The sequence below is a fragment of the Eurosta solidaginis genome, chromosome 2 (assembly GCF_040869045.1).
Source record: "Eurosta solidaginis isolate ZX-2024a chromosome 2, ASM4086904v1, whole genome shotgun sequence".
NCBI classification, from domain to species: domain Eukaryota; kingdom Metazoa; phylum Arthropoda; class Insecta; order Diptera; family Tephritidae; genus Eurosta; species Eurosta solidaginis.
In genome coordinates this window covers 195,543,486-195,570,364 of record NC_090320.1, presented here as the reverse complement: position 1 = coordinate 195,570,364, position 26,879 = coordinate 195,543,486, and the positions used below count along the sequence as shown (strand labels likewise).

Sequence of the window (26,879 nt, the reverse complement as noted above, 5' to 3'; positions counted from 1 at the left end):
AAGAAAGAACACTTATTTGTACAAATTTGTGCTAAAATATGTATTTACATTCTACCACAATATTCTCACTGTTAATACAACCACAATATTCTTTATTTTAAGTCGAAAAGTATATCATAAGCAACGGAAGAGCTCTTTGTATATTTGATGCAGCCATCCAGAAATTGCGCAAGGATTTTTTAAAAAGGCTTAAATAGATTTTGGCATATGGCGAAAGGCGAACTCAAGTCGACGTGGCCGCCAGAAAATTGCTTTGCAGAATGAAAGCAGGCAACTCCGGCGGATTTGTGTTATCCCGCCGTCTTCTTCTTATGCTCCTCTGTTGATGTTGCTGTGGCACTAATTCATTACTCATTTCAGTGAATACCACATGAAATGCAATAATGTGCATTGTTTATACCTTATTTCTTAATTTCAAACAAATTCGCAACAATAATTAAACTTTTCAATTTTTTAAACAAAATAAGAAATGCGCAACGAAATTTCAATTGACAAAACAGCTGACTTCGAAAATTCGAAATTCCTATTCCCCAATTATTCGTCTCCCGCGGGAATACAAAAATCCGCGAGAATATTTAGAATTGGTCTGAATAGCTTTACGGTAGTAACACTGTGTCCATAGATGAAGATTAGTGCGTTCTTCTGTGAAAAAGGTTTTTCTTACAAGTTTTTTTATGATGTCTGCTAAAAGATCTTTACGAAAAGATTGTGAGGTTTATTTAATTGGTCACTATACCAAAGAGGATAAATATAATAAGAGCCGTCACTCGTTATTTTTTAGGCATTTACTCGATGTAAACTGTGAGGTAGTCGCTACTTTTGTTTTATGAGGAACATTTTTGAATTGCCTTCCATTTATCCATGCGGTGTTGTCACTTTATGCAAACGTGTTTTTTGGAAGGAGAATTAAATAAATTATTAAATACAGTCGGAAAAATAAACACAAATACCCCATGAAAATGTATAGAAGACATTTATAAACATCTCGGCAAAAAAAAAAAAAGTACCGACTACCTCATAGTTTACATCGAGTAAATGCCTAAAAAATAAGGAGTGACGGCTCTTATTATATTTATCCTCTTTGACTATACGTCGCAAATTGTAGGCAATAAATTGCCCTCCAATAAGCAAATATTACTGGTGCTATTTTACAACATGCGTGAAGTTAAGCTTAGTCTACGTGAAAGTGCCTCTTTAACTCTTAGAGAAGTTTCTGTTCAGTTTTTACTTAATCAAAGAAAAAAGGGCGTCTTGGCTATATGCATGGGTACGATTACCAACTTGCTTCCAAAGAGAAAGCTGCTATGGAAAGATCTGAAAAATTTTCCAAGCGAATGCAGCGAAGCGTTCACGAACAATCCAGAATAATGGAACGAGTTACATTTCCTTTATCATCAGGTGGTAGTTCAGACGAGTCTGGTAGCAGTAAAGAAGAAACAGATAAATTTCCAGAAGAGATACTTCAAGAAGAACCGGGTCCTTCATAACCAAAAAAAAAAAAGATTCTATGGTGCACGTAACATTGTCATTCCGAAAATATCAGCGGCATTTGATGCCTGCAAAATTAGCGACAGATATGGAGTCCATAAACAGATCTACATTACGCCGGGCCAGGCAACAAATGCGTGAAAAGGGGTCTATTAATTTAAAGGCCGCTTTTGAAAATGATAAGTTATTGGCACCAGTAATTCATTGGGATGGAAAGCTTTTACCTTCCTTAACTGAAGCAGAAAAGGTCGATAGGCTTCCTGTCTTGGTTAACAGTGGTGATATTGAGCAACTGCTTGCAGTTCCTGCTCTGCCAAATTCAAAAGGAAAAGAGCAAGACGCTGCAGTCTATGACGTACTTTTGGAGTGGAATTTGGACAGTGAAGCGGTAGCGTTCTGTTGTGATACTACAGCATCCAACATGGGTTATATCAATGGGGCGGCCACAATACTGAAACACATGTTAGAACGTGATATTTTGTACTTTCCATGTAGACACCACATATTTGAATTGATTTTGAAAAGTGTGTTTGAAATAAAGATGCCTTCTTCATCTGGTCCAAGCGTATCCTTATTTAAACGTTTTCAAGAATTTTGGCCAAAAATACATCAAAATAAGGTAAAGGCTGGATTGCAGATAGAAAAAATTAAAGACATTCTAGAGCCAGTTAAACTTGAAATTGCAAATTTTATAAATCTATGTTTAACAGTTCAACAACCCCGCGATGATTATAAAGAGTTTTTATTACTTTGTAAACTTTTCATTGAAGAACATCCCACTAACCTCAATTTTTATCGTCCAGGTGCATTTCATCATGCACGTTGGATGTCTAAGGCAATTTACTGTCTCAAAATATTTTTTTTTTTTCAAGATCAATTTCAATTAACAGTAAAAGAAAAGACAGGAATTGCAGATATATGCCTTTTTATTATTAAAGTATATGTAAAAGTTTGGTTCAAAGCTCCATATGCGAACAAATCACCACTACTTGATTTGCAGCTTTGTAAAGAACTGGATGAATATAAAAATATTGACAAAGAGATATGTGAAGTAACAAGCAAAAAAATATTAAACCATTTGTGATATTTAAATCCAGTCAACATTTCGTTATCTTGTTTTGATAACGAAATTTCGGTTGTTTCAAAGCGGGCTATGATCAATGCTTTAAAGAAAGTAAATCCAAATGAAGAAGGCATAAAACGGTTGAAGATAAGTGATATTAATGGCATTAAACACAAGGAAATTGAGGACTTTATATGCGATAAAAGTAAATTATTTTTCGAAAAGTTAAACTTACCCACAGACTTTTTGGAAAATGATCCAACAACTTGGAGCACAAATTCATCTTACAAACAATGTTTAGATATTGTTCGTAAACTTAAAGTGGTAAATGATGCAGCTGAGCGCGGCATAAAGCTTATTGGTGAATATAATCAACTTTTAACAAAAAATGAAGAACAAACCTAATTTTTACTCCATGTTGTTAAAGATTATAAAGCACGTTTTCCAAATGTCAATAAGGAAACCATGTTACAAGTTTTTAAGTAATAGAATGAATATTTTTTGTTAAAAGGCTGTAGTTTAAAATAAAAAAAACATTACTTTTCCAATATGTGATTTTATATCTATTGATTTTTTCCTACGCTGCAAGTTTATGATGCCATATTTTTTTACACATTTTACATCATATTAAAGTATTAAATATTCGTATTTGTCGGTTGCCATTACTTAGATAATATGAATGCAATAGGCTGTATAAATATTAGGAATAATTCAAAGTATTCTTATATTGGTAAAAGGGCATATTGTGCGGTACGCCTTCCACTTATTTTACCTCGCTTATTTTTTAATGGGGTTATTTTTTCATCAATTGAAATCATTTCCACGGGTGGGAGATTAAAACTTCCGAAATCGAAAAAGATGGACCACCCTAGTGTGTCTCCATTAGCAAGTTTATGGTTTCAGCGCTGGAGTCCGTCCAGTGCCCATCCGGCTTTTGGACGTAACTTAGCTGAGTTGGAGATTTCGATAGCACCTTCCTCAACAGGGAGGCCGCGGATGTGGATTCAATCCTGCCGAAGAAATCCCTCCAGGAGGGTCGCTTTCCATTTCGGATTGCTTTTTTATATATATTTATTTTCGCTTTATAAGCAGTCCATGAGGATTCATGTCCGTCATGCTTTGCTTTATTAAAGGCCGCCCTACATGACTTCCTAAGCTTATCAAGATCGGACGACCACCATGGCGGTTTGTGAGTTTCCAAAACCTTTTTAGTCGGGCAAACTCTATCTAAAGCATTCCTACATTTTTGACTGAAATTATTTACAAACACGTCTAGCTCCTCCTCGCTTTCTGGGGCTCGCACATTTTCAGATAGCTTCTTACCTTATAGTAGCCCCGGTTCGTTCTTCTAATACTTTGTATGTAGTTATGACTTGTGTGCGCCTGTGATATAGAAAAGCTTATATATGGTCAGAAAAGGAGTGATCCTTTAGAACTCTCCATGAAACGATTAGGTCACTGAAAGGGTTTGTGACCAGGGTTATGTCAAGGACCTCTTCGCGGTTCCTCGTAATGAAAGTGGGGTCATTTTCCCTATTACATATACTTAGATTAGTGCCTAAAAGATAGTTAAATAAAGACTCAACTCGGTCATTTGTATCACTGCTGCCCCACTGGGCGTGATGAGCATTGGCGTCGAATCCGAGTAGGATGAAATCGTTTCGTGGATTTGCTGCTCTCACGAACTCCCTGAAGTTATCCGGTGGTAATGAGCCTTGGTTATCGTGCGCTAGGTAGAAGGAAGCAAGTTTAAAGCTCCTCCCTAGCACCTCGACGCTAACCGCTGTCAGATCCCCATCGCTAAAATTGGGTAGAAGAAAAACATTAAGAGTAGACTTAGCCAATATACATGTGCGAGGCTTACCCTTTTCCTGAGCGCTATAAAGCTTATACGTTGGCGTCCGCAGGCCACAGATCCTATTGCCACCGATCCACGGTCTTGGACTAGTACGATGTCTACCGCACCTGAAGACAGGTGCAGTAGGAGTGCAGCTGATGCTGCTTTGCAGTGATGCAGGTTTATTTGGAGGACCCGAATCACTGTTTATTTGCGTTCTCCTCCGTGAGCGTCGCTTCCGAATCGCCATCCTCCAGAAGCTGACCCTCAGAGTACAACCCTCTGAGAGCCAAGCTTCCGCTCGAGCCTGACGAAGCGTAGCCACCAGCTTCTTCGCCCTCGTCTACCTCCATCTCTTCTTCACTGGCGGGGGGAGTTCAACCACCTCCGTACGAGACGCAAGGTTTCCCAAGGCTTCAACGTCAGCCTTATAAACCTTAAGGCTTATATTCTTGAAGCCGTAGCTTACCCTGAATTCCTGCCTTTTTAACGCTTCGACGCTTCCGCTGTCGAGCAGCAGGACTATCTGCATCGTGGCCCGTTCAGTCTTCTCCACGTTAACCACCTTCCAGTTTTGGGTCGGTAGACCCGGTTTGTACTCCTGGAGCAGCTCCAAGATATCAGCTGGGTCCGTTGGCGTCACAGGAACCCAGGCTCTCGCCCTTGGTCGTGAGGGGATATCACACACCTCCACTACCATGAGGCGAGCGTGCGGGTACACCTCACCTATCAGCGAGACGGCGGCTTTGTAAAGCTTCGCCGACCTGGCGTCGTCACATGCAATTAGTTAAATATTGGCCTGGAACCACCCCGCATCGGTATAAAAAGGCGGCGGACCAGGGTTGTCTTTTTTGACCTTAACGGCCACAGTAGCGAGCGCTGCCACAGTCCTCTTCCACTGCTGTTTCGGGATCCTGCCATCTTCGCTGCTCTCGTCCATAACACCAACGATCTGCCGATCCTTGGCTATTTCGGGGAAAGACCGCGTCCAGGCTCCCTGCGTCTTGGCCCTTTTCGGTGCCGTAGGGTTGGATTCATCCATAGACCGCTGGCGCTTCGAGGCTTCATCGCTTTCGACTCAGTCCGGCCTGAAGTCCGGCAAAATTTGTTTCGCCCAGGCAAGGTCACGCTGCGCCTTCACCCAGTCCTCCGCTGAAGCTTCCCCCTCCCTTATCGGCGAGGAGGCATTCCTGCGCAGGATCCGGGCAGCCCAGCGCTTGTCCTGGTGACTGGGCTTTTTTACTCCCTTGACCCTAGAGCCGGCCACCCCCACATCCCAGGATCCCCCAGCAGCCAAACCGCCAGACGCTTGACGCCGAGTGGCAGCAGTGTTGGTGGCTACGAGATGGGCGGCAGTCGCCCCAAAGGCCTCCCGGTCGGTGGTCCCTCCCCGCGAGGTACCGGCCTTCGGAATACCCGGGATGGATTTTCCCTCAGCCTTATCCTGCCTAGATTGGCCCTTGGCCCTAATGCCAACCCCCCATCTCCCTGAAGCCCCTAGCAGTCGACCCACCAGACGCTTGTCGCTGGGTGGAGGGCCTGCTGGTGGGGGCCAAGGGAGGGGCGGTAGTAGCACTGATGGCCTCCCGGTCAGTACCCCCTCAATGAGAGGTACTGGCCCTCGGACTACTCGAGCCGGATAATCTCTCGACCCTTTTCTGTCTGTCTGCCGTTGCAGCGGCGAACCTCTGAGGAGTTCTCTCAGCTACCTTGAGGTCCGGCTGAGCCGTAGCCTTTGCGGAGCAAGCTCCTGCCGACTTCTTATTTGGAGAGCCGCCCTCCTTATTATTTTTATGTAATATTTCCTCCATACTAATTACATCCCACGAGTAGCGGAGAAGGGGAAAGGTCCACCCGGACAGAGATCCGCGATGTCCGGGTAAGGCTTAATAGCATCGACATTCGCCCGGATGCACTCCGTTAGCGACTGGGCTATTTATGGGCCCCCAGCCAGGCTGATCCTCGGCACAGGTCGTATAACACCTTGATCCAGCCCATTAAGGAGGAAGGGAGAGAAAAGGGAAGAGAAAAAAGAAAGGAAGATAGGGTTAAGTAGGGAGGGGGGGGAAGGTCGCCGCTCGAATTAGCCGCCGAAGCGTTACCAGGTGCCACAACGAGGAGGCTCCGCCCCTACATGAAGGAGGGAGGGTGTAAAAACACCAACGAGTCGACGATTTGGGATGGCGCCGGTGGGTGCAAGGCGCAACACCCCCATGAAAGGCACCCAATTGTCAAACTAACATACGTGAGACGAATTCCTTTACAAATATGAATGTTTCATTCAGAAATTTCACAGGCGACCTCAAATTCCTATCGGAAAGAGGAAATTCTTCCGGAGATTGCTGGGTAGCACATTAATAGTGCCCTCACTAGGGTAGGCACCTTGTCCTTGGTGTGAGGACTTAGCAGATCTCCATAGCGCCCGACTATGAGGTGGAGCTGTTTAGGACTGGAATCTACGCCGTTTCACCTCATAGGAGGGCGGCGGGATGTCGGTGACCAAGAACTGCCAACCCCCTAATCCAGGGTGTTATACGGACCATGCCTATTGGACGATTTGCAGCCAGGGGATAAATTCGGCTGTATTCGAACGGAGCCTTCCCGATGCCGCGCCACCTCGGGAAGTATTGATGGCCTTACCCCAGTAAAGGGAGCTGCTGTGACTGACGGTTCTTTCCCCGTATATAATACTGGACCGCTAAGCGCGCCTTGTCGGGCAGGTGGTCGTACGACCAAGATGAACGACTCATTACTAAATTGTAATAAGGAGGATGATAAGAGGACTGAGTCGCATTAAGCGATGCGTCGGACTCGGGGAGCGAGAGTAGTGCTGATTCAATGAACTCCGTGTTGGAAAAGCACACAAATGAAAACGGAGTAGAAGAGTGGAGAAGGGTACGGAGCAGAGGAATTAAAAGAGCTCTCTCTCAGTACCGTGCATCACTAAGAATTTTTCAACGCCTGGGAGCAGTGGTCGACCTAACAGAAGTGGAGATCGATCGCTTGGAATGGGCCCATGAGGCGGTAGAAGTAGGTCGAAGGCAATTCAAAAGGTTTGTTGCTAGAAACCCTCGGTTCTGCAATCGGTACGAGGAGGAAGAAGCGTCGAATGGCAGAATGAAGAGGCAACGTTCGGCGGAATGCGACAAGCCTGCTTTCAAGAGGTAGAAATGACCCAGTCCCAGAGCCGCGAGGCAGGGCAGTCGCATAGACAAGACAAGTAGGCCCAAAGCTGTAAGACAGGTGGGCCCCAATAGCGAGGTAGCAACTACCTCGATAGCTGCGAGTCAGAGGGAAGTTCCCACTACGGAAGTAGGAGATAAGCCAAAGGGAGATAACGCTAAGACTCCGGCTTTCTCGGTGGGCTAAAGGGAGTTAAAGCTGAGACTCTGGCTTTCTCGGATGTGCGAAAGGGAGTTAACATTAAGACGCCGGCTTTTCCCGAGAAGATGAGTGATGTGGCAAAGCAGTCACTGACTATGGGGCTGGTTGATCGGAGCAGTCCTTTCGGACAGATGACTACTGAAAGGTGGAGATCTGTAGAAAGGGAGCTTGTTAGCTTAATGCTTAAGATGATGCGGGAACAACAAGTAAGCCCCTTCCAACCTTTGATTCGGGGGATGGTATAATGGTGTGAAGATGATAGCGCGCGACAACATCGCGAGCTTGCGGTGGCTGGAGGAAGTGGTTCCAAACCTCCAAAGGCAAGACACGAGCGCGCGGCTTGAGGTGGTGAATAAATCGCAAATCCCCACGGTACCAAAAGTTAAGGTATGGATACCATGCGTGATGAAGTCGGAGGATACACTGCGATTTCGGCAGAATCAGAATCCGAACATACCGACACAGGACTGTATCTCGGCCTACGGAGGAAGGTCAGTTCTACATCTTCCAAATACACAAGCAGGCGGAGGATATATTGTACACGTAGCTTGGAAAAATGTCCTTTGGTACAGGCAAAATTTATATGCGACTCAGGAAAAGAAGTCCCGTGGATAAAAATACTAACACGCTGTAAGTGGGCGAAGTCGAAAAGGACCTCAAAAGCCTAAAGGAAAAAAGACAGCTGGAGGTAGCCGACGTCACCACGAAGGTGTTAGAAGAGGACCAACAGCCAGATGGTGCTGTGAGTCGCACAGAGGAACACCCGGCACAACAGTTACAAGAGGCTGAAGGGGGCTTCGAACACTCTAAACCAAAAGGGCAAGTGGAGGACCACGACGTCACGACGAAGATGCTGGAGGGGGACAAACAGCCCAATGGTGCTGCGAGTCCTACAGATAAACCTCCAACACAGTAAAGTGGCGTCGAGTGAACTCCTCCTAACCCTTGAGGAGGGTTCGTTTGATGTGGCGCTGATCCAGGAGCCGTGGCTCTCATTGGGAGGAAAGGTTTCTGGACTTAGCGCGCGCGGATTTGGCGTTTACTATGCGCAAACGGAAGGACGAGTGCGAGCTGTAGTAATGGTAAGGAAACAGCTGCATTCATATATGCTGCCTAATTACACTACTAATTACCTCGTAGTGGTGGCCGTTGAGCAAAGGAATAAGCAGGCACTTATCCTGGCATCCTGCTACATGGCCCATGCTGCGGAGGTTCCACCGATGGAGTGCAAGAGGCTAGTACAGGACGAAGGGCGCAAAGGGCGGTTGGTCATAGGCGCGAATGCAAATGCGCGCCACAATACGTGGGGAGGAGCAGATACGAACGAGAGAGGCGAATCTCTATTTTGTTACATCCTGCAAACCAATTTGCAGATAGCCAACAGGGGAAATGTCCCTACATACATTGGTCCAACATCCAGCAACGTTTTGGATATTACACTGAGCTCCGAACGTGATATATCAAGGTCTTGATAGACCATCCTTCTCCGACCATGCGCATATCAGCTTCAGCATCCCCCTAAAGAGGGTAGAGAACGGAGGAACCTTTAGAAACCCTAGGTCAACAAACTGGACTAAATTCCAGAAGCAGGTAGAAACGAAACTGGGAGAACCCAAAGAGGTTGCCAATGTGGAAGAACTGGAGGAGTCTAATGAATTCCTAACAAGGACGCTTATGACTACGTATAACAAAGCTTTCCCTCTAAGAAGATTCAGAGGAAAAGCAAAGCCGCCACGGTGGAGCAATGAGCTGAGTCTTCTAAGAAGACAAGTAAAGAAAATGTTTAAGCTAGCAAAGACAGCGGAAAGCGAAGCGTGTCGGGACGAGTACAGGGATCTACTGAGGATCTACAAGCGTGAAATTTTCAGGGCGACGAGAATCTCATGGAAAAGTTTCTGTACGGACATAGAGTGCTCCAGCGAAACAGCACGGTTGAGAAAAGTCCTAGCAAGGGTAAATATAGTCCAGGGACTAATAAAGAAAGAGAACGGGGAATGGTCACGTAATAGTGAGGAATCCCTTGAGGTGCTTCTCGATACACATTTCCCATCGGGAGATGGTTTAGAAGAGCCAGCAGACAGCACTCACACTTCGATCACGAAGCGGGTAGTGCCGGGCTTGGTGACCGATACCAAGATCGAATGGGCAGTGAAGACGTTTTCTAAGTTTAAATCGCCGGGCCCAGACGGTACATTCCCGGTCATGCTACAAGTTTCAAGTAGGGCGGTCGTGGAATGGCTTAAAATAATATTCGATGGGTGCATAAGACTGAACCATGTACCGCATTCTTGGAGTCCTGCTCGTGTAGTTTTACTACCAAAGGCGGGGAAGATCGGTCACGTGTATCCCAAAGATTATAGATCCATTAGCTTAACATCATTTCTGCTCAAAACCTTTGAGAGGCTGATAGATGTGTACATAAAGTCCAACGTGGATGAAAAGCTGCTCTCCACAACAAAACATGCGTACACCAAAAGCCAGTTGGTAGACACCGCATTGCATAGGGTGGTAATGAGCATAGAGAAAGCCCTGGAATATAAGGAATATGCTATAGGAGTCTTCTTAGATATTGCCGGGGCTTTCAATAATGTTTCTAAATGGGCGATTATGGATGGCCTTAATTACATTAAAGTACTTCCCGCCTTAGTCAGATGGATCGGCTGCATGTTAAATTGCAGGAAGATTACATCACAATGGGGATTGTACGAGGCCACAAAATCAGTGGACAGGGGAACGCCGCAGGGAGGGGTGCTATCACTTCTGCTGTGGACGCTGGTCATCAAGCAACTGCTCAGGCGATTTGATGAAGGACCCGTAAAACTTACGCGGATGACATTGCAATTGTATTAAGTGGAAAGTGCCTTCCAACGATTAGCTCTTTTATGAATCGGGCGCTTCGGGATATTCATACCTGGGCATCAAATGTCGGGTTGAAAGTCAACGGGGATAAGACGGATATGGTCTTGTTTACAAAGAGGTACAAGGTCCCAAATAGGATCAGGCCTAAGTTAGGAGGGGTGTCCCTACAGGAGAAACCTTGCATAAAGTATCTAGGAATCATCCTAGACAGTAAGCTGTCATGGAAGCTCAACGTGGAGGAGAGGGTGAAGAAGGCTTCAACGGCACTTTATGCATGTAAAAGAATGCTGGGGTGTACGTGGGGCTTACCGCCCTCTCTTTCTCATTGCGTTTTACAGCGATTGTAAGCCCTATCCTATACTATGGAGTTCTTGTTTGGTGGAAAGCCACACAAAAAGCAACCTACCTCAAAAAATTAGAGGGGTATGCAGACTATCAATGCTTAGCATTACGGGAGCCCTGAAAACAACCCCGACAGCTGCACTGTATGCCATTCTGCACATTCCACCTGTAGACCTGGTAGCAAAGAACATAGCGTTAACAACTGCAACAAGGCTCGGTGCCTCGGGACAGCTTGAGCGTCGACCATACGGCCATAGTAGTATAGCGTCATCAATCACAAGACGAACAGACTACCTGATTCCCTATCTGCGCTTCGAGGGCGATCTTAAGGCCACAATAGAGGTGGACGGTTGGCCCAAGGGTGCTCAAATGGCGAACGAGGCGATACTTGTGTATACAGATGGTTCCAAAGTAGTGGAAGGGTAGGGTCTGTGGTATACTGTGCTGATCCGGAAATAAACCGATCATACAGTCTGCCGGATTACTGTAGCGTTTTCCAAGCAGAAGTAGTAGTCGTAACCAAAGCAGTAGGAACCCTAAGAAAATAGCCCAAGCTGCAATCGTGTTAACTTTTATATTGACAGTCAAGCAGCAATTAAGGCAATAATCTCGCATAGCAGGGCATCTAAATGCATGTTAGAGTGTAAGCAGTCCCTGGAGAGAATCGGGACAGGGAGAAGCATGCATCTATATTGGGTCCCAGGGCATATGGGAATAGATGGGAATGAAAAAGCGGATGAACTAGCTAAAAATGGCGCATCTACGTCCCAATAAGACTGAGCGAAATTAACCGAAGGCGAGAGGTGCACATGATCGACCAAGCAGGAAAGGCATGGGTTCAAGCGCGGGGCTGTAAAGTGTCGAACATTATGTGCAGGTCTTACAACCTTAGACTAACAAAGTTGCTCCTATCATTAACGGGTATTCTGACTGGACACTGCCTTCTGGCGTCACATGCCTTTAAATTAGACTTGGTAAGTGATAGCAGATGTAGAAAGTGCGGGCTGGAGGAAGGAACGATCGAGCACGCTCTGTGCTCTTGCCCTGCGCTTTCCAGCCTAAGGCTCCAGCTATTAGGATTGATACAGCTGTCAGATCTAGAAGCAGCAAGTGGCTTAAATCCTAGGAAGCTTCTAGTATTTGCCAAGAGGACGGACTTATTTTATAACATAGGTCCTGGTTTTTGATAGGGGTTTTCAGTTTGGTCGGTAAAACAAACTTCTGGTAACACTACGGACTTATTCAGTCTATGTGAGGTCCTCATCCACTTCCTCCAGCCAGTTGAACCTAACCTAACATTAATAGTGCTGTTTTCCAAAACGAAAGATCTTTGTCCGGCAAAGGACCATCAACATCGGGTAGTGTCCTTATCGCTGCAATAACAGCAATCAATTAAGTGATACCTTTGTACCTGGCTAAGGAAGATTTCGCCTTGGGTTTTTTCCTGACAATAATGGTGCTCCTAAGAGATGAGAAGGATCTCTCCAAGCCATTAATTAGCATTCATACAAGGCGACTCAATCCTGCAATTTCTTCAACCAGATGCTGGTGAAGACTATGAAGGGATTCGTCTATTAGGTAACCTTCATAAACAGCGAAAACAATGTCTGCCTAGAATCAATTTCTCGAAAAAGTGCTATTTAGACTAGGTGTCGTTTTCTGAAGTAAACTTTAAGCTTTATATGTCTGATAAAAACATTTTTGTGAACAAAATGTGTGCTTAAAGTTTAAAGTTCACACGAGAAAGCGGCCCCAAGTAGGTAATTGAAATTCAAAATACCCACTTTATGTAAGTCCCTGATCGTACCTGTCGTGATGTATGGAAACTTAACATCAAAACCAAGAATGATTAAACAAGGGGTGCTACATATCGGAGCGTCCTTCCCCACCCAAAGGAGTTACCATGCGCTATGCTGTTAAATTAACAATGATCTCCCTAGCCTTTCTAGTTTTTGCACCTAGCGAATATACTGGGTGTGGCGTTCGATAATGACTTGTGTTTTAAATTTCACTCGAGAATAATTGATGTTTCGGACTCGCTCTTAATAATTAAAAAACCATATATACTTGTGTATGCATATTTCTCAGCTCATGAGTTTCTCGGTAGCTGACCAGTTTAAATCTCGACATTTAACAGCCACTGCCTTTCAAAGACTGCAAAATAAAAATTATAAGTGAAAAAAATGAACATCATTAGCCTGGTTTTATCGGGCCACTTGAGTAAGTGCGCCGCCCCAACGTCCGAGAAAGTAAATTTTGGCGAGCATGCAAGCACAATAGTACAAATAGTAACAAAATCCTTACGTCTCTTGCTGGAAGCTTCTGGGGCAAAGATAAAGAAATGCTTATGGCTACCTGTAAAGCAACTGGTTAGCCGCGCCTCCCAAATGGCTGCCGAAATTAAAAAAAATCTGCAGGCCTTTCAAACACTGCGCTCAGAAATGTAACGGTATGCCTTCTTATTTCGCCAAAACCTCATCTAACGGAAGGCGGGAATACTCCCCATATAGAAAATGTTCAACAAAACATTGTTACCGGAACCTACCGGATCTATATTCGGCAAACAACCATCAACATCGATAACACCCCCCAAAACCTTCGGAGAGTATCTTTATCGTTAATACAACAACAACAACAACAGAATCCGGGGTATCCTAATAGAACACTTAAGGACGAAAGACCGCTCGAGGGTATAGGTAGTTCACAAGAATGCAGTTGTTTAAACCAAAAGTGCGTAAACAGGCCCTCAACCTCATCCAAAAAGAGCCAGCAAAGCCTGACGCTAGTATATGCTCGCGAACGCCGGTCTCAGTCTCCTGTACGTGGAACTCGCACGAAAGCCGACCTTCCAGGTAAACGCGCGTAGCTTTGGCGCAACATCGATCCGGATATTGCAAAAGGTTAAACTTTTACTTATCCAGAATCAACCCCGATACACGAAATGTATGTCCTGCATGTAATATGTCTCCCTATGACACCAACTATCTTTTAAATTGATACGTGAAACTAACGCATGCTAACACCCATGACTATCTGGTCCCACCCTATAGAAACGGGTTGTTTTCTCCTGCTAATTACCCTCCTTCTTACTTAACCTTTCTTACCTTCTTCATTGGAGCCTAACCGCCTTGGCCATCCAGGAATTCGAGCCAGTATTTTCTTCATTAGCAAACTGGCGCCTAATGAAAACGACATCTGGTTTTATCAGCCGCTGTGTTTCAATTGGCACCAAGCTCATACAGCTCGTCATTAAATCTTCGATACTTGACGGTGCCATGGCGTAAGGCTCCGTAAACGTATTTTAGAACTTTTCTCTCGAACAGTTCCAGAGCCGCTTCAACTGATTTTTTCTGTGCCCATACTTCTGCACCATATAAGTACAAGTACGATAAGTGACTACTAGGGTTTTATTTTTGTTTTGCTGAGAGGGGACATTCTTTTTCAATGAACAACCCAGTCTGAAGTAACGCAGTATGCGCTTGTCAGGAAATTATATGAGATCCTAAGATTACAGACGCCCGTAAAGCACTTTCCCGACAGTAAATTGCATGGAAGTTTATTCATGGGCTTTCCGAAATCCCTGTCGCCTCATTTGATTACTTCTGACGGGAGCCACCGTTCTTGCTCACTGTTTCTATCCTCCAAAACAGGGAAAAAAGCGTTTCTAGCCTGACGCCCATAAACTGATGACATCATTGTATTGGCGTCGATCCTTGAGTAGTCAAAAAATGATTTAACTGTACCGTAGAAAGTAGGGAAGACAAGCAAGCTTTCATAGTAGAGGGATAAGATGTCTTGGCAGTTTAGCGCTTGTTAATGATGAGCTGTGAGCGAGAACAAGACAACTTCCTTCCTGCGTTAAAAAAGTCAGATCAATTCATAGTCTGTATTGTTCATGTCACAGAGTTTGTTGTAACAAAAAGTATTTAAACAAGATAGCGTGTTATTAAGCAGATTTATGAGTAGGGGAGTTTTTGAAACCAAATGTAAAATGTAGTTAGCCATTATCAAGAATAAATGGTGCGATTTACCTTCGAGGAGATTTAGGCCGAGCTTCTCTTTCAACTTGCGTTGTGGTCCTTTTTAATTGGTGGGACAGGACCTACACCTTTGACGCCGACTTCGAACGGCATTTGCAAGGCAGATGGATTTTCACTGAAAATCTGCAGAGAGATGACCTCGCTCAGAAAACCTTTTTTGCTAATTAAGCAAACTTTTCTAAAATTTTGATGTTGCTCCGGCACTTGAACGTAGTACCTTCGGTGTGAAAGGCGGAGCACGCTACCACCACACCACGGCGGGCGGTCTCAGGTAATAAGGACTCTTTCCCTTGATACTTTCCTCTTAAAAATATGTAACTTAAACACTTTTTTATTTATTTTTTACTTAAGAATTTGTAGTTTATTTATTTTTAATTAACATTTAGTATTTGTGTATCTAACTTACATCATTCACATTTATAAAATGTTGTTAAGAATTATTCTACCAAGTTTTCTACAGGAATAATTGTATGTATTTATGCATGTTGGTATGTAGTACGTATCCCTATCCCATAGTACCCAATAACATTTGCACCCTATTACATTTATTTGAAAGTACGTATCGAGTCATTACCGCAAAAATGTCTTACCCGAGCAAAAGAAGAAAATTTATCAATGTCTAAAAGAACTTTCTCCTAGGTCCCAGTTGCTTCAAAATCAGGAAAACGCTACGTTGACTAGCCAGACTCGTGACCCACTCCTTACACTGGCGATGGAAGGATATGACTTTTACCGGTACCTTTTGTATACAGTATTGGTTTACATGCTCCCTATGTATCATCCATTACGGATTGAAATACGCACGCTGAGTCCGTAAGAAGCATAGACATGAACTTGGACAGCAGCTTTGCAAGAATATCCGCAAGCGATTTAAATTCGTCAATGAGAACTAAGATGGTCAGTATCTGAATGATCTCCTTATCTTTTTAATCATGTCTTGTAGGAAAGAGGATCGCATAGTTTCTTCGAAGTCGGTCGCAGGGCCAATTTATGTAGCGCAGTCTCTGTTCAACGGTACCTCAGATAGATGTGCTTTGCTGTTGACAATCGCAAGGAATCCAATATACTGCAAATGTTCAGTAGTAACTGAAGAGTTGTAAAAGAAACTACGAAAAGATAATGGGACCAATATCCTTGGGCTCTGCTATGTATCGTTTACAACTGAACTTATTTCATTTGTCCATTCAAAATTCTGCCTACTCATAACGCTAACCTCCGTCGACGAAAATACCTAAACAGTATCAAGTGCGCAAAAAAGTATGCAACATTTAGTACAATATGATCATAAGGAATAACCGCCTAAGCCCTATGTATAAGCTCCTTGATTATTTTACAAGTTATTCCGCCGATACTGCATCAAATTTATAATTAGACGTTTCTGAGAGTTTTAAGGACATTGATGGAAGGCCTGATAAAGACAAGTGGCTTAAGGCAGTTTACGAAGAACTAAAGTCAGTAAGGGACAATCATGTTTGCGAAATAGTAACTCCTCCAAAAAGTGCAAAATTGTTGAAATCAAAATGGATATTTCGGACAAAGTTTGACGAAAAGGGAAATTTGGTTCGTCATAAAGCTAGACTAGTGGTGAAAGGATTGTTACAAAAGGAAGGAGAGGACTATAATGAGTCGTACTCTCCTGTTGCAAAGTTAACTACAGTTAGAATTGTTCTAGCTGTTGGTGTTAAGAATGTGTTTCACTTTCATCAACTTGATGTTAAAACAGTATTCCTATACGGTTTTCTCAAAGCAGATATATACATGTGTCTGCCAGAAGGGGTGGTTAACATTGACAACGGAAAAGCTTGTAAACTTAAAACTTACTAAATCTCTTTACGGTCTGAAGCAAGCCCCAAGGTGTTGGAACCAGGAATTTAATCAGTTTATTGCAAAACTGAGATTCACACGGTCTAAGCACAAGAAAAAATGAGATTTGCGATTTATTAATACTTGTGCTTTATGTTGACCATCTTCTCATAGTTGGAAATAAGTTGTATGGCATAGTTGAGCTTAAGGAGAAATTAGCAAGCAGATTCCATATGTCAGATTGCGGTGACTTACGTTATTTTTTGGGCATAAAAATTTAAAATTCCCAAGAAGGTTTACAATTATCATAAGAAGTAAATATTGAAAAAGTTTTGGAAAAATTTGGTATGTTAGAATGCAACTCATTGAAAATTCCAACGAAGAAAAATATACAGTTAACTTCTAAAAAGGATCCAAATTCTTTCGACAAGCCATATAGACAACTGTTGGGGAGTTTGATGTATGTAGTGCTTTGCGTACGTCCTGATATCTGTTTTGCTGTTGGGTATATGGGGAGATTTCTGCAAAATCCAAGAATAGTGTGATATGTCAAGGGAACTAAATCAATGAAGTTGGAGTACAAAATATAGATAATATGCCAATAGTTGGATATGCAGATGCTGATTGGGCTAGTGATATGATTGACAGGAAGTCCGTCAGTGGTTATATTTTCAAGGTATTTGGTTACATAATTTCATGATCATCAAAAAAACAAACTAAGTCTATACATCATCAAGCGAGGCGGAATGCGTAGCTCTGAGCGCGGAAGTATCTAAAGCTATTTGGATAAGAGGATTACTCAATGACTTGTACCAAATTATGGATGAGCCTGTAGTAATATATGGAGACAACAGAGGATGCATTGGAATGGCAACTAAAATAGAATCGAAAAGATCTAAACATATTGATATTAAACACCATTTCATTAGAGATAATATCGAACATGAAGTAATTAAGCTTAAATCAATTGGAACCAAAGATCAATTAGCTGATATTTTTACCTAGGCACTGGACGCCACCAGATTCCATGAAATGCGTTTTAAACTTCGATTAATTGATTGAGAAGGGGTGTTGAGTTTTACTTTGCGTTATTTTAACTTTGAAAATTTATGAAAAAAAACTAAGCAAGCGTTCTGTCGTATACATATTGTATATATATATTTCGTCAGAAAAATTTTAGTACAGTTCAATTAAATATTTTCGTTTGCTAACATCAATCCAATCCGTTTACTGGAGAGTCTTTAAAAAGTATAGAAATTAGGCTTTTTTCCTTTTGATCATATGGTACTTAATCTTGCATACCTTTCCGCGCACTTGATACAAACAGAATAAAGAAGGTCAAATGGAAGTGGATGAAAATACCATCTCCAGAACACTTCTAAGCAAGTTACTTACTTACTTACTTAATTGGCGCTTAACCGTCTAAACGGCAAGTTAGGACTTTCTATTTTTCACCACGTGAAAGAGCGTCTCAAAAACTATCGAAACCAGAAAAAAAGTGGAAACATTTTTTTTTGAGTCATAGGCCGGATAATATATATATATTTAAATAAAGTTGTTAGTGCTAATCGAGCATTTTGTATTGTATTCATTTGGAGTGCTTTCGCACAAACTAACCGCAAGTCATTTCGGAAAGGACGCATCAAGGTATTCACCGCAGTACATCACGCCAGCCTTTTATCAGTCAGCTTCAATCAAAACAGACTGCCAATGATTTCGCAACTCGACTCTCACACCTGCTCTCTGAGAGCACAAATCCTGAAGGAATACAGGAGCAGTGGGAGCATATCTCCAAAGCACTTCGTACTGCCGCCAAGGAAAAAATTGCTTACCGGCGGCCACGAAAAAACAACTGGTACGATGAAGAATGCCGCGTTGCAACCGAAAGAAAAGACGCTGCCTACAGGGCTACGTTAAAAGCGAGCGCGACAAGAGGAGTGTGTGAACGCTATCGTGAGTTGAAAAGGGAAGCGAGACGCCTTTTCAGGAAGAAAACAGAAGAAGCAGAACGGCGTGAGTGCGAGGAGCTTGAGCTGCTAGCCACCAGGAATAACGCGGGAAGATTTTACCAAAAAATACGGCGACAGACGGAAGGTTTTAAGACCGGGGCAAACTCCTGTAGGAGTGAAAATGGCGACCTTGTAACTGATGTCCAGAGAGTGCTTAGATTACGGAGGGAATACTTGTCTGCTCTCCTAAATGGAGACAGCTATTCACCGCGCGGAGATGATGTCCCCCCCCCCCCCCCCCCCGATTATGACGAAGTTAGAAAGCAATAACCAGATTGAAAAACAACAAGGCCGTGGGCGCTAATGGATTGCCTGCGGAGCTATTCAAGTACGGCGGCGAGGAGTTGGTAAGGCGCATGCAGCAGCTTCTTAGCAAAATATGGGCGGACGAGTGCATGCCCGACGGTTGGAATCCTAGTGTTCTTTGCCCAGTCCACAAAAAGGGGGATACTGCAAAATGCACCAACTATCGTGGAATCAGCCTTCTTAATATCGCATATAAGGTCCTTTCAAGTGTATTGTGCGAAAGATTGAAGCCCACCGTGAACCGGCTGATAGGACCTTATCAGTGCGTCTTCAGACCTGGTAAATCTACCATCGACCAGATTTTCACAACGCGCCAAATCTTGGTAAAAACCCGTGAAAAGAGAATCGACACACATCACCTCTTCGTCGACTTTAAAGCCGCCTTCGACAGCGTGAAAAGGAGCTGCCTATGTGCCGCTATGTCTGAATTTGGTTTCCCCGCAAAACTTATACGGCTGTGAAAAATAACGTTGAGCAACACCATCAGCTCAGTCAGAATTGGGAAGGACCTCTCCGAGCCGTTCGAAACTAAACGAGGTTTCAGACAGGGTGACCCCCTATCATGCGATTTCTTTAATTTGATGCTGGAGAAAATTATACTAGCTGCAGAACTTAACCGCACTGGAACAATATACTATAAAAGCGTGCAATTACTGGCATATGCTGATGACATTGATATCATCGGCCTAAACACCCGCGCTGTTAGTTCTGCTTACTCCAAACTGGAAAAAGAAGCGGTAAAGATGGGTTTGATGGTGAATGAGGACAAAACGAAGTACCTGCTGTCATTTGGGAGTATTCGAGAGAAAAGTTCTTCGAACGATTTATGGACCTCTACGCGTTGGCGATGGCGAGTACCGAAGAAGATTTAATGATGAGCTGTACGAGCTATACGCAGACATCAACATAGTCCAGCGAATTAAAACGCAGCAGCTGCGCTGGCTAGGCCATGTTATGCGAATGAAAGATGATGCTCCGGCCAAGAAAGTGTTTCTATCGGAACCCGCCTATGGAAGCAGAGGTAGAGGGGCCCCCTCTCCGTTGGAAGGACCAGGTGGAAAACGATTTAAACTCCCTTGGTGTGACCAATTGGCGCCGGTTGGCGAAGCGAAAGAGGGACTGGCGCGCCTTGTTGGACGGCCAAAACCGTTTAGAGGGTTAAGCGCCAATTAAGTAAGTAAGTAAAAAAACCGCATTATGCAGGCCACACCCGCAAACAATCTACCACCCGCAACATTGCCTCCCAGCGATCTACCACCCGCATCTGCCAAGGTAATCTATCGCAACGCTCCTTGCCGCAACAATGGCAAAAACTAAAAACCGATTGGTTGGCTATGGTATGGTTATGGCTAAGGCGTTATTGTATGGGACCATTGACCAATCACATTTATATGGATATGGCAAATTTGAAAAAACACAGAAGGGGAATTAGTCGAATATACGTTTTTTCCCAGACAGGAAATCACCAGCGAGCGGGCTTCTTGGATCATTGCTAGGACAACTCATGAAAAACTGTTGACTGCCCGTTGAATCAGAGGCGTAAAGGTAAAGAGAGCCGCCAATGGAACGTATAATTGGAAACAGTAAGCCATCAAATCTCAGGTAGGTAATTCACCACTTCTTTTAATTACCGCCAGTTTGACAATCTCTATTGCTGTATGTCGTTTGTGATTTTTATCGCTTTACGTCTCTGCGTTGAATCTTATTTTGCGTTCTTATTAGTTTTATTATTAGCCGTTGGGAGGATAATACACCTCCTCATTTTATTTGGCATCAAATTCCGTCCGTATTCCTGTTTTGCCGTCTGAACAGGGTTTTTGGAATGATTGTATGGTGGAAACTTATTAATATACATACGTAGGACCAAAAGTGTTTATCTGGTAGATACGTTCGTAATGTAGGGAATTTGCACATAAGCCACCGACTGCCATCAAAAATTTATAATTTTTTTCGAAACTCTTCATTTTGCGGTTAAGGCTCGATATTTATTATTTATTAAGTAAGATAAGAAAATGAATACAATACACATAAAATTGCACATATTAATTATAACTATCTATTCACCTCATAGCTGTGAAAAAATTCCTTTCCAAGGTACTTTGCTACCGGTTGACAAAGGCCCCTAAAAAGATTTAAAAAAAATAAAATCATTTTTTTATCCTCTTTGCTATTTGCTTAGTTTATGTATATGGCTTTTTCGTGGTGAATTTGCAATTATCAAATTTCCAGTGCCGAGTTTAGATAAGCTTTTGGTGCCCGGTTAATAGAAACAACGTAAATGCGGTATTGAGCGTGTATACCAGTGTCTATATTAAAAGTTGCCGGGATATTATTGGTAGAAACCAAAAGCCTTGTTGGTCCCCCTTCAGATCCGATTAAGACTATCGCTGAACTATTAATTCCTATGTTCATGCCTAGGTTCATAAAAATACTGCACCACGTTAATGAATTCGCGCGATACCGAATGCTTGTCTGAAATGTCGTTCGCTCCGCTCGAACGAAATTTTTATAAAGTAATGCTACTTCCACTGCGAGGCGGAAGGGAATAGGGATTACTGTCGCAAACAGTCGTGTGAGCACTTCAGATAACAACTTAAGTGGTGAGTCAGTGTTTGCGTTTATTCTAAACGAGAGCTGATGTAGTTCCGACCTTCACTACTATAGTTTAAGAAGACATTTTGAACCCCACCTTTAGCTCGGAAGGCCAAGTTCCTCTGAAATTGGGATGAAATCTGTTTTCGTAGCACAAATTCTTCAATCATAAATATAAACAGATCTCATTTAATGAACCGCGTTCCAATAAAATTAGATTTAGCAAATTCGGATTTAACTGAGACTGCTATTGATACTTTGGCAGACAAAATTAACTACAGCTTGCAGTGATTCTTATAAAATCTTGCAGTGATAGACGGAAATCTCAACTGCAGCTAGAGTTTCTATATGACCATAGGTTTTCCAGTATACTGCTTTTCAGGCAAGCCAGGAGGAGTGGGAAGTCTAAAGAGTTGTGGTGGGTCAAAATTAAGGTTCCCCTGGCGTGACTGATGGAGAAGCTTCTGCGAAAACCAGGAAGGATACAAATAGTCCTCTAGGACTCGCTCGGGGTACTTGAGAGAGGTAGATGGTAGGTGAGCAATGAACGTCCAGGAATTCTTAAAATTTCTAACTTTCCCACTGTCCCGGTTGCACAGGAGTTCGTTTCCTCATTTAAATTGAATGCTTGCCATTAATGTGGATGCAAAAAAAAAAAAATACTAGCTTGGAGTTACTAACTCCTTACACTACAAGTCACAGGGCGTGATGGCATAATCCATGTGCAGTTGCAGAAACTTTTGGGGATTAATTTCCACTGGCTGCCTCCTATCTACTCCACCTGCTTGAACTAGGTTTATATTTCCAAGCCTTGGAATATGGTCAAACACACTTTCGCTTTGAAGGCAGGCAAGGACTTTAGAACGATTCTGTTAAAAATTATGTGGCGATTGATCAATCTTTGCATACCTAGCTAGAATATTTCGAGATCCGCTAACTGCATCCCAACATGTCTATTGTTGTAATCAAAGCGATAGAAGAGCGACTCGAGCTTCGCGGAGTGTCACTGGCACTATCTTATAGTGTTAAGTGCCTTCCCATTACACATAATTGAAAGCTGTCATATAAGTGTACTATAGAGGATATGATTAGGAAAGCCTCTCAGTTTGTGCGACTGCTGTGATGCCATTAACAAATGCTAAGACCCCTCTCAAAGACTGCTGTACAGCCTGTATGGCATGGTGATCAAGTCAATCTTCTTCTATAGAGTTAGATATGTGAACAAATCCACTTAGAAACTTCTGATGATTGATGTTTGCCGTATTCTTTTTCTACCTTGTTGGGACAGCGACCACCCAACCTTAACGTAACTTACTTATATTTCTTATTTTATATTGGGCCAGGTCGTAAATTTTAATTATTAAATTATGGAGCTTTCCGGCCGATTTTTTGAAATAAAACAATCGTTTATTTTCTCTTCTACACGTTTCGACGCATATCCGCGTCTTCCTCAGGAAGGTAAGTTAACTATAATTAAATATCACATCTGAGTATAATCGATGCAAAATTACACCGCACATCTTCTCTTGTCCAGGCTCAAACATTTTTGGACAAAAAAAAGGAAGACGCGAATATGCGTCGGAACGCGTAGAAGAGAAAATAAACGATTGTTTTATTTCAAAAAATCCACCGAAAAGCTCCATAATTTAATATTTATATTTCAATGGTACACTTAGGTCCTTTTCCTCCATCTCCTCTTAACGATAATCGGCGGTTTATTTGACAAATAAAGTGCCGGTCAGCATTAAATGGAGATGATGAAATCGTCCTTTTAAATTATATATTACAACAATACCAGTTAATACAATCATATCATTGTCATCAAAGGAATAGCCATTTTACCTACTAAATAAGTAAAATGATAATAACAAAGCATTGTGTTTTCGTTTAACACGCGAAGGTTCACATCGCTTGAAATTCACGAACTTTAAGGTTTCATTGTATTTGTTTTTGGATGTTAGAATCACCACAGCCGTGCTAAATTAGTACGTTAGAGTATCTGTACTCTCCCGCTCTCATCCTCTTTACTCGAAAATAAGTTATCTTACAAATACATGCCATTCACAAGGAAATCAGCTTCATATGAATAAGGCGCTTTACCACCCATACGACGTGGACGCCTACCAACGGTGCGCATGCGGCAGCCAATTAAAATGGCAAGCGCAGCTGTGACTAACAAACCAAGCGTTAGTGAGAGCATAGCACCACCTGGACGTTCTGACTGCCCATCATGATCGCGAAATTCCAAACCCAGATTTTCATGTATCATTTTGTATTGTTCGTGCACAGGCAGAGGTGCTGGGGCGCGTTGTCTTTGTTCCTCGAGCGCCAATTCAATTGGATCTAGTTGGGCCTTTTTCTTCTCAGCTTTAGGTATGGTAGCTAGTTTCTTGTGTTTATGCTTCTGCAATGATGAAGTTAAAAAAAAAATATGGTTTCATATATGTATGTATATGATTATACTCAGTTGAGCAGAGCTCACAGAGTATATTAAATTTGATTGGATAACGGTTGGGTGTACAGGTATAAAGGAATCGAGATAGATATAGACTTCCATATATCAAAATCATCAGTATCGAAAAAAAATTTGATTGAGCCATGTCCGTCCGTCCGTCCGTTAACACGATAACTTGAGTAAATTTTGAGGTATCTTGATTTAATTTGGTATGTAGATTCCTGGGCACTCATCTCAGATCGCTATTTAAAATGAACGATATCGGACTATAACCAAGCCCACTTTTTCGATATCGAAAATTTCGAAAAACCAAAGGCGGTTAAAGCGATGAAACTTGGTAGATGGGTTGACTTTATGACGCAGAATAGAAAATTAGTAAGATTTTGGACAATGGGCGTGGCACCGCCCACTTTTACAAGAAGGTAATTTAAAAGTTTTGCAAGCTGTAATTTGGCAGTCGTTGAAGATATCATGATGAAATTTGGCAGGAACGTTACTACTATTACTATATATGTGCTAAATAAAAATTAGCAAAATTGGATGAAGAACACGCCCACTTTTTAAAAAAAAATTTTTTTTAATTCAAATTTTAACAAAAAATTTAATATCTTTACTGTATATAAGTAAATTAAGTCAAAATTCAACTCCAGTAATGATATGATGCAACAAAATACAAAAATAAAAGAAAATTTCAAAATGGGCGTGGCTACGCCCATTTTCATTTAGTTTGTCTAGAATACTTTTAATGCCATAAGTCGAACAAAAATTTACCAATCCTTCTCAGATTTGGTAGGGGCATAGATTCTATGACGGTAACTGCTCTTTGTGAAAATGGGCGAAATCGGTGGAAGCCACGCCCAGTTTTTATACACAGTCCACCGTCTGTCCTTCCGCTCGGCCGTTAACACAATAACTTGAGCAAAAACCGATATATCTTTACTAAACTTAGCCCACGTACTTATCTGAACTCATTTTATCTTGGTATAAAAAATGGCCGAAATTCGACCATAACCACGCCCACTTTATCGATATCGAAAATTACGAAAAATGAAAAAAATGCCATAATTCTCTACCAAATACGAAAAAAGGGATGAAACATGGTAACCGGATTGGTTTATTAACGCAAAATATAACTTTGGAAAAAACTTTGTAAAATGGGTGTGACACCTACCATATTAAGTAGAAGAAAATGAAAAAGTTCTACAAGCCGAAATCAACAGCCCTTGGAATCTTGGCAGGAATACTGTTAGTGGTATTGCATATATAAATAAATTAGCAGTACCCGACAGATGATTTTCTGGATCACCTGGTCCACATTTTGGTCGATATCGCGAGAACGCCTTCACATTTACATCTAAGGGCCACTCGCCTTTAAAACCCTCATTAATACCTTTAATTTGATATCCATATCGTACAAACACATTCTAGAGTCACCCCCTGGCCCACCCTAATGGCGATATCTCGAAAAGGCGTCCACCTATAGACCTAATGCCCACTCCCTCTTAAAATGCTCAGTAACAACTTTCGTTTAATACCCATATCGTACAAACAGTCTAGAGTCACCCCTGGCCCATCCTAATGGCGATATCTCGAAAAGGCGTCCACCTATAGACCTAATGTCCACTCCCTCTTAAAATGCTCAGTAACACCTTTCGTTTGATACCCATATCGTACAAACATTCTAGAGTCACCCCTGGCCCACCCTAATGGCGATATCTCGAAAAGGCGTCCACCTATAGACCTAATGCCTACTCCCTCTTAAAATGCTCAGTAACCCCTTTCGTTTGATACCCATATCGTACAAACATTCTAGAGTCACCCCTGGCCCACCCTAATGGCGATATCTCGAAAAGGCGTCCACCTATAGACCTCATGCCCACTCCCTCTTAAAATGCTCAGTAACACCTTTCGTTTGATACCCATATCGTACAAACATTCTAGAGTCACCCTTGGTCCACCTTTATGGCGATATCTCGAAAAGGCGTCCACCTATAGAACTAAGGATTACTCCCTTTTAAAATACCCATTACCATCTTTCGTTTGATACCCATATCATACAAACACATTCTAGAGTCACCCCTGGCCCACCCTAATGGCGACATTTCGAAAAGGCGTCCACCTATAGACCTAATGCCCACTCCCTCTTAAAATGCTCAGTAACACTTTTCGTTTGATACCCATATCGTACAAACAAATTCTAGAGTCAGCCCTGGTCCACCTTTATGGCGATATCCCTAAATGGCGTCCATTCATAGAACTATGGCCTACTCTCTCTTAAAATACTGTTTAATATTTTCCATTTGATACACATGTCATACAACCACATTCCAGGGTTACCCTAGGTTCATTTTCCTACATGGTGATTTTCCTTATTTTGTCTCCATAGCTCTCAACTGAGGATGTAATGTTCGGTTACACCCGAACTTAGCCTTCTTTACTTGTTTTTAATTTATTTAAAACAAGTAAGAAAGTCTAAATTCGGGTGTAACCGAACATAATATACTCAGCTGGGAGTTTCTAAAGTAATTTAGTTTCAGATGCTTAACACTTAGTACTATCAAAAGTGGTCGCGTTTATTGTATGAGTTTGTCCCTTTTATTGGAAGTTTTCCTATTTATAAAGAAAATAAGTGCACCCAGCTTTTGTACGAAGATTTTCGCGCATCCCAAGGCAGTCGGTTCTATGTACCGGAGCGACTCGG

The 26,879-nt window shown here is 42.4% G+C and overlaps 2 protein-coding genes across 9 annotated transcripts in view; both read right to left on the bottom strand.

The window, feature by feature from the left end:
* LOC137240467 (succinate--CoA ligase [ADP/GDP-forming] subunit alpha, mitochondrial-like) overlaps positions 1-26,879 on the bottom strand; it is a 203,558-nt gene that overhangs the window by 92,690 nt on the left and 83,989 nt on the right. The window lies entirely within an intron of this gene.
* LOC137240466 (uncharacterized) overlaps positions 19,087-26,879 on the bottom strand; it is a 127,150-nt gene continuing 119,357 nt past the window's right edge. For 6 of the 8 annotated variants that reach the window (XM_067766776.1, XM_067766775.1, XM_067766774.1 and 3 more), the window contains exon 8: positions 19,087-24,127. In XM_067766776.1, the coding sequence (XP_067622877.1) occupies positions 23,768-24,127 (360 nt within the window). In that variant the 3' untranslated portion in view covers positions 19,087-23,767. The remainder of the gene's footprint in view (positions 24,128-26,879) is intronic. The other 2 variants (XR_010949741.1, XM_067766780.1) reach the window with 2 other exon arrangements.